Source organism: Dendrobates tinctorius, unplaced genomic scaffold (assembly GCF_039654945.1).
Source record: "Dendrobates tinctorius isolate UK_male_01 unplaced genomic scaffold, ASM3965494v1 ptg000728l, whole genome shotgun sequence".
NCBI lineage: Eukaryota > Metazoa > Chordata > Amphibia > Anura > Dendrobatidae > Dendrobates > Dendrobates tinctorius.
In genome coordinates this window covers 131,762-139,794 of record NW_027362369.1, presented here as the reverse complement: position 1 = coordinate 139,794, position 8,033 = coordinate 131,762, and the positions used below count along the sequence as shown (strand labels likewise).

At 42.3% G+C, this 8,033-nt stretch overlaps 1 protein-coding gene across 1 annotated transcript; it reads right to left on the bottom strand.

Annotated features, from left to right (window-relative positions):
• Positions 1–1,036: 1,036 nt before the first annotated feature.
• Positions 1,037–7,289, bottom strand: LOC141079983 (uncharacterized). The gene is made up of 4 exons (XM_073565414.1): positions 7,191–7,289; positions 7,010–7,107; positions 6,721–6,811; positions 1,037–2,364 (listed from the first exon to the last, which is right to left on the bottom strand). Exons 1-4 carry the CDS (start codon positions 7,273–7,275, stop codon positions 1,175–1,177), a joined length of 1,464 nt encoding a protein of 487 aa, XP_073421515.1. The 5' UTR covers positions 7,276–7,289; the 3' UTR covers positions 1,037–1,174.
• Positions 7,290–8,033: the final 744 nt, after the last annotated feature.

Below are 8,033 nucleotides of genomic sequence, written 5' to 3'. Positions count from 1 at the left end.
CATGCATGAAAAAAATGCAGCGTTTTTATGCGTTTGTATGCGTTTTTAGTGCGTTTTTACCGCGTTTGCGTTTTTTTCCAACATTAGGTGGCCCCTCACACTAACCCAAACCATGACTTTACTAACCCTAACCCTGACCCTGACCCTTAACCAAACCATACTTAACCCTAACCCAAACCCTAAACCCTAACCCTGACCCTAACCCTTAACCAAACCATACTTAACCCTAACCCTTAACCAAACCATACTTAACCCTAACCCTGACCCTAACCCTTAACCAAACCATACTTAACCCTAACCCTGACCCTAACCCTTAACCAAACCATACTTAACCCTAACCCTGACCCTAACCCTTAACCAAACCATACTTAACCCTAACCCTGACCCTAACCCCAACCCTAACCCTAAACCCCCTTAACTAACCCTAACTCTAACCCAAACCCCTAAATTCCATGGTTAACAAAAAAAAACGCATGTGCAAAAAAACGCATACATGAGCATGCCAGTGCGCACGTATGCGCATCCATAGGCTATAATGGCAATTTTTAGCGCAAAACGTGCGCATATGTGCGCATGCGCTTTTTTGCAGGGCCAAAAAATGCAACATGCTGCGTCTGGAAAATTCAAACGCACACCCCAAAAAAACGCAGCGCATGAAAATCGCATACGTGCGCTTACCAGCGCGCAGGTATGCGCACCCATGTTAAATATAGGGGAAAAAACGCATGCGCAGGTATGCGTTTTTTTCCAGCGCAAAAAAACGCAAATGTGAAACCAGCCTTAGTCTCGCTTGAAGATAGGTCAATATTAAATAGTCTCCTGATGAGTCGTCTTTGGTGAGGACGATGAAAACCGTTGAAATGAGAGGCTTGGAGAGTGTGTAGATGTCACCTCACCCTATATACTGAGACGTGGGGTACATGTTTTTTCTATTAGTCACTTTCTGACTAACCTTCAGAGGGTGAATTATGGGTATAGTTTTAAATTAGGAAAAAATAAAGTTTAGATTTATCCTTTTGTCAACAAATATAAGGAATGACAAGAGACAACTCATTTAAGAAGATTCAATTTTGGTTAAAACTACTTCAACATTATGAACATAAAAAGGCTTCTCCCCTGTGTGACTGCTCTGATGTTTATTAACAGTTGAATTCCAAGTAAAATATTTCACACATTAAGAAAATGAAAATGGCTTCTCCTCTGTGTGACTGCTCTGATGGCGTTCAAGAAGCGCTTTCTGGTTAAAATGTTTCCCACATTCTGAACATATAAATGGCTTCTCCCCTGTGTGAGTTCTCTGGTGCTTAACACAATTTGATTTCTTGCTAAAACATTTCCCACATTCTGAACATGAAAATGGCTTCTCCCCTGTGTGAGTTCTCTGGTGCTTAACACAATTTGATTTATTGTTAAAACATTTCCCACATTCTGAACATGCAAAAGGTTTCTCCCCTGTGTGAGTTCTCTGGTGCTTAACACAATTTGATTTCTTGCTAAAACATTTCCCACATTCTGAACATGAAAAAGGCTTCTCTCCTGTGTGAGTTCTCTGGTGCTTAACAAAATTTGATTTATTGTTAAAGCATTTCCCACATTCTGAACATGAAAAAGGCTTCTCTCCTGTGTGAGTTCTTTGGTGGATAACAAAATGTGATTTATGTACAAAACATTTCCCACATTCTGAACATGAAAATATTTTCTCCCCTGTGTGAGTTCTCTGGTGCTTAACACAATGTAATTTATTGTTAAAACATTTCCCACATTCTGAACATGAAAAAGCCTTCTCCCCTGTGTGAGTTCTCTTGTGGGTAACCAATTGTGATTTCTGTGCAAAAGATTTCCCACATTCTGAACATGAAAAAGGCTTCTCCCCTGTGTGAGTTCTCTGGTGGGTAACAAAATTTGATTTCTGTGCAAAATATTTCCCACATTCTGAACAGGAAAAAGGCTTCTCCCCTGTGTGAGTTCTTTGGTGGGTAACAAATTGTGATTTATGTGCAAAACATTTCCCACATTCTGAACATGAAAAAGGCTTCTCCCCTGTGTGAATTCTCTGGTGCTTAACACAATCTGATTTATTGCTAAAACATTTCCCACATTCTGAACATGAAAATGGCTTCTTTGCTTTAGGAGAAGTTTGTTTTTTATTGCTTCTTTTGTGACTTTGATTTTCCTTAGTAGTCAGTAATGAATCAGAAGATGGGACCTGTTTCATAGGATCAGATGACAGATCTTTGCTGTGAATGGATGATGATATATCTGAAGTAATAGCAGTCACTTCAGTTGTATCTTGTAGGATCTCAAGATCATCAGATTTAAAAATTGAAGATGTCAGCTGTCCCTCTGATCTCCTGGTACAGTCATCTGCTAAGATAAAAAAAAATTATTTTTAATGAAATATTGAGTTTTATATTTTTGAACATTTCTACTTAGCTTGCCATTTTTATGAACAGTTTATGTAAAAAACTATAATTATTTACCAAGACAATGACAGTTCACAGTCTAATAGAAAACCTTGTTGGATGAGCCAGTAGTGTGCGGTGTTCAACTGTTTGTTCATTCTGCCTCCAAATATAGAATAAAACGAAACCAATCAATGTTATGTAGGTGAAAATAATACCAATTCTCATCTCACAAAAAACAAGTCCCCACTCAGGTCCATCATCTGTCAGTGGAAAAACAGAGGTTCCCACACTATTAGTGGCTCAAAGGCTGCTGAAAAGCAACAAGGTTTCTATAAACCAATCCAGCAAAATCCGCTCTCACTTCGGAGTCTTGCAGTGTGCGCAAACAACATTTAGGATCCCTGTATTTAGCAATATTATAGTGAGAAGAATCCACTTAATATCTGGTGTGTGTCTCCTGGAGCACAATCTGGGCACTATGTGCTGGGTAATAAAATGGCAAATGTGTAATTTTCACTCTCCAACATCCACTGCGTGTTAATTTCCAGAAAGTGGCTGTGGAGTCAAAATATTCACTCCTCCTAAGGATTATAACCCTCAGTGAATTAATTAATAACATGGAATCACTTTATGGGGATTTCGACTGTTCTGGTTTTCTGTCATTTAGTTATATTAGGGCTTCTGCATATGGTGTGTCCAATCTCATCTGGGATCTGTTCCTGCTGTCCAGCTGGAGTAATCTGCTCCCTACTTCAGCCAATTGGAAAGTACCACACCCTACTAAAGCGCAAAGCACATGGCCGGAATCTGCCAGATACAGCGCTGTTCTCCTCTGGTTCAGTCCTCTGTGCTCAGCTTGTGACTTGTGTATTTGTTTCCTGCTGTGACCGTGGCCCGTTTACTGACTACTCTTGTGTCTTCTGATTCTGTATTGTGTCCTTCTGGTTCTGACCCAGCTACCTGACTATTCTTCTTGCCATCTAACACCACAGAATAGCAGGTAACACCATGGTCCAAGCCTAGGGGTCCCAGTGTAAGACCAGATTCCATGTAATTGTGTTAAAGGGCGATGAGCAAGGCAATCCTTGGGATATGGAAAGCAGAGAAGATAGCGCCAAGCATGTTCATGGAGGACATCTTTTGAGCTGCCAGTTGACCACGAATACATTGTGTCTGCAAACTATTCCAGCTAGATCTGCATTCAAATAGCTAAATGGCGCTCCTTCCCTTCTGAACACTGCCATGTGCCCAGACAGTAGTGTACAACCGTATGTAGGGTATAGTGCGAAGCTGGGAAATAATTTGTAAGATCCATTTGTTTTCTATTATCCTTTGTGCAGAATTCCAAACTTACCACCACATAAAGTGACACACGTCAGATATTAATAATGGGGCCTGATTAGGAACTACTGAAATGATCAAACTCCACAGTCTCCATCAGTAATAAATGAGTAGCTAGTGGTGAAACCTCTCTGGGGTAATTAGAGTATGGGTCTCGGAGACTTCACAATCTATACTATCCTAAGCTCCAATATTTTCTGTCAGATGAGTTTCAAGAAGAAATATTAGGCATTTAAAGAGAACTGTGTATAAGGCCGGTTTCACACGTCCTGATATTTCCGGTACCGGAGATGTCCATGTGTGTAATATTCGTGGCACAAGTGTGACAACCGTGTGCCGCCTGTGTGCAGCATCAGTACCACATGGACGGCTGGCAGGGAAGAAGCGCTACATTAATCGCTGTTCCCCGGTGGCGGGTGCTGAAGGTGCTCTCATCATTCTCCCCTGCTCTGCCGGTGGGGAGAATGATGAGAGTTATATTAAAGTCAGAATGATGACAGCAGGTGGGGGCTTTTGGGACTATTACTCCCATCATCCTACACCTGCTGCTAAGAACAGTGACTGCAGGAGCGGATGATGGGAGTATTCCTCACCTGACACCTGTGCTATAACTAAGTAAATGACTGAAAAAACTGGCGAGGATTCCCCTGTATTTCCTATAACCAGTCTGGAAAACTCACAACTGGGGGCTGCAACCCTCAGCTGTCAGCTTCAGCAAGGCTGGTTATCAAGAATAAAGGGGTCCCAACACTGTTTTTTAAATTATTTAAATAATGCTTCAGTGCTTGGAAACTGAGGCCATTAATACAAGTAGCACATTCTGTCACCTGCAACTATAATAGAAACTATTGAGAAAAGACACCGGTGGCACAAAAGACATGGCGCCTTCAGGTAAAAGACCGGAGACACTTTCCTGAAGCAGCTCTGCCCCCTGAAATAAAACTGTGTGCACATACCCTAGTTCTCCGCAAGGAGAAATGATACTTCTTGGATATCGGTCAGACGCCTCTCTCACAGCCAAACCAGATCTCACACTTTGCACTGATGAGGGGCAGTACCCCGAAACACAGTGTCTGCAAATTGAGATTCTGGCTTGGCTTTTATCCTACGTCATTTGACAAGGCTCATTAAAGGGTCAACCTTGACTTCTAGGATTGCTACCTCCAATAGGTGGCACTAGAGTTCTAGTCCTCTTCCTCTCTGAAGAGACAATTTGCATAATTAGCATACCCTAGTTACAAACACTAGGCTACAGCACCCGGCAAACGCTCAGTACATGAATCATTCTAAGGCCGGGGTCACACTAGGGTGTGTGATGCGAGAAACAACACCCGGCACTGCCCCCGGCACTCGGACCGGAGCGTGCGGCTACATGGATTTCTAAGGGCCAATGCAGACGGCCATATGTATCCTCTGATCTGAGAGAATCGGCCAATTATACTGTACAGCTGACACTTGGATCAGGATCTGACCCGAGTGTCAGCACAGTGTGGTCCGATTGTCTAGGATGAGAAAATCAGAGAACACTGAGGCAAAGATGGAAAACAAATGCTTCTCCATTATGTCATCAGCGTGCAGTCCAATGTCTTCCACGCACTCATTGTATTGCATTACTGAGCGTGATCGGAATATCATACGTTAACAACATATAACAGATATAACATATAACGCATGTTCCAACCCCATGGATTGAGACAAACACCTTGGTCGCCTCAGAAAGACCTTTTTGAGTCAGGGCTACCATCCAAGAACAATTGAAAACCAAATTACAAGAGCCACCAGAATGTCAAGGAATCACCTGCCACATTACAAAGCTAAAGAAGAGAATAACCGGGAGCCTCTAGTGGTCACCTACAACCCAAATCTGGAGGTGCTAAAGGGAGCGGCACGGAAATTACAACCTTTACTACAAAAAGATGCCCGATTACAATCCATGTTTCCAGACCCCCCACTGCTGTGTTTTAGGCAGCCCCCAAATCTAAGAAGCATCATTGTCAGAAGCTCCCTGTCCTCTCCAGCAGCTGCAGGAACCTTTCCTTGCAACCAGAAAAAATGTAAAACCTGTCCATTTATAATAACCACGGGCAAGATAAAGATCCCCACCTCACATCAGGACTACAAGATCCCAGGTACTCTCACCTGCATTACATCTAATGGGGTGTACTTAATTATTTGTACTAAATGTCCAACTGGGGTCTGCATGTGAGGGAGACTTCTCATCGCCACACAATAAGAGAAAAAAGAAGGGATCTACCTGTGGCAAAACATTTTTATATCCTCGGTCATAGCACGATGGACATTAAATTACTTGTATTAAAAGGTAACTTCAACTCTCAGAGAGACAGGAGGGTCTGGGAGTATAAATTTATGACAACGTTTGACACACTCAGTGCAGGAATGAATGTGTCACATGGATTTATGTCTTTTTACATCAATTAAGGAATTTGCTCTTCAGAACTTCTGGGGTCATCACACAACACAGAACCAGACCCCAATCAGAGGGCAATAAAACCTTCACACTCCTAATCTATAAACTGTTCCAATATTTATGTTTATACCTCTGCCATAATGACAATTCTGCTAAATGTTACTTGTCTTATCTATTGCGTTATTTCTGTGTTGTTTTGTGTATAAATATGTGATTTTTCAGATGTTGTATTAGTCTAGCCTGATGAAGAGACCTGAGTAGTCTCGAAAGCTTGCAATGTGTTACCACCTTTTCAGTTAGCCATTAAAAGGTATCAACCACTGAGGACTCTCAATTCTGAATATTCTACTGGCTAACACAGTACAAAGATATATATCTTTCCTGTATCAAAGTCATTTGAACAGTTTTGGGTGGAGGAGAATGTTGTGATCTAGAGGCAAAATGGTGATCATGGTAATACGGCCGGACTACACCACCGATAAAGCAGCCACAGCCGGTGACTGAGAGGAATCTGTGACTTCTCTGCATTCAGTGGTTCCTACTCACCTGGGTAGTCATATGTGGGAATCTCCTCTTTACACCGCTCATCATCCCTCACATATGTCTCTGTAGGATTAATAGGAGTCAGATCTTCACCCTGAAACAAATATTGTAAAAGTCACCGACAGATGGAGAAGTCCCATCTATGATCAGCTCTAATCCTGCCATCTCCACCGCTCTCATTACACAAGTATAAAACACAGAATACTGGTGGATAAAACAAGACTGAGCACAAGACCTTCACAGCCGTCTACACATCATAGGGGAGATCTCCTGACACCTTCTCTCCATCTACCTGATGATCCTGAGGAGCACTGGGATCTTCTTGTTTACAGTCCTGTGGAAGAAGAGGACGGGGACATCTCTCTGGTGTTGTCCTCTTACTGGATAGATCTGGAGGAAACACATACAGGGACTGAATTCATTCTCTACATACAGATAATTATAGGCCGTGTGTATTTAGTCCTGTCTATTACCTGGTGATGTGAGGGGCTGGGGAACCTCCATTATGACGTTCTTGTAGAGATCTTTGTGTCCTTCTAAATACTCCCACTCCTCCATGGAGAAATAGACAGCGACATCCTGACACCTTATAGGAACCTGACACATACAATGATACCGTCATCCCCCAGATCCCTTCATAGTGTTACTGTATAATGTCCCAGCATTCCCAGCAGTGTCACCTCTCCAGTCAGCAGCTCAATCATCTTGTAGATGAGTTCTAGGATCTTCTGGTCATTGATGTCCTCATGGATCAGGGGGTGAGATGGAGGCCCCGTGATTGGGCTCAGGGGTCTTCCCCATCCCTCAGACACAGGGTCCTGACAGCAATCACTAGAGGTCTTCTTCACCACTGTGTAATCCTGGTTATGGAGAGACACATTAATAAATCTCACTACAGACATTTCCAGAGTCCTCACCTCTCCAGTTCTGTCCATCTGTTATTCCCATAGATAAGAATGATGTAATGTGACGTCATCAGAATCTCTCACCTCTCCAGTGAGACGGAAGAGGATCTCTAGGGTGAGGTGTAACATCCTCTCCGCCATCTTGTCTCTGTCCATATCCATCCTTGATGGGTAAATCAGGAAAATTCTCTTCTGTAGAAGATCTTCACTGAGAGGATCCGATATTGTAGAGACCTGAATGAGAAGAAGATGATCCGATGTAACATCATAAGAATCCTGTGTAATAATACACTTACTGGAGATAATAAGGGAAACATATGAGGAGATTTATTATCTTACAGGGTTTAGTTTTCTTCCCTGACATCTACTAATAAAACCTATATATTTAGGCCACAGACAACAAGCAGTTTC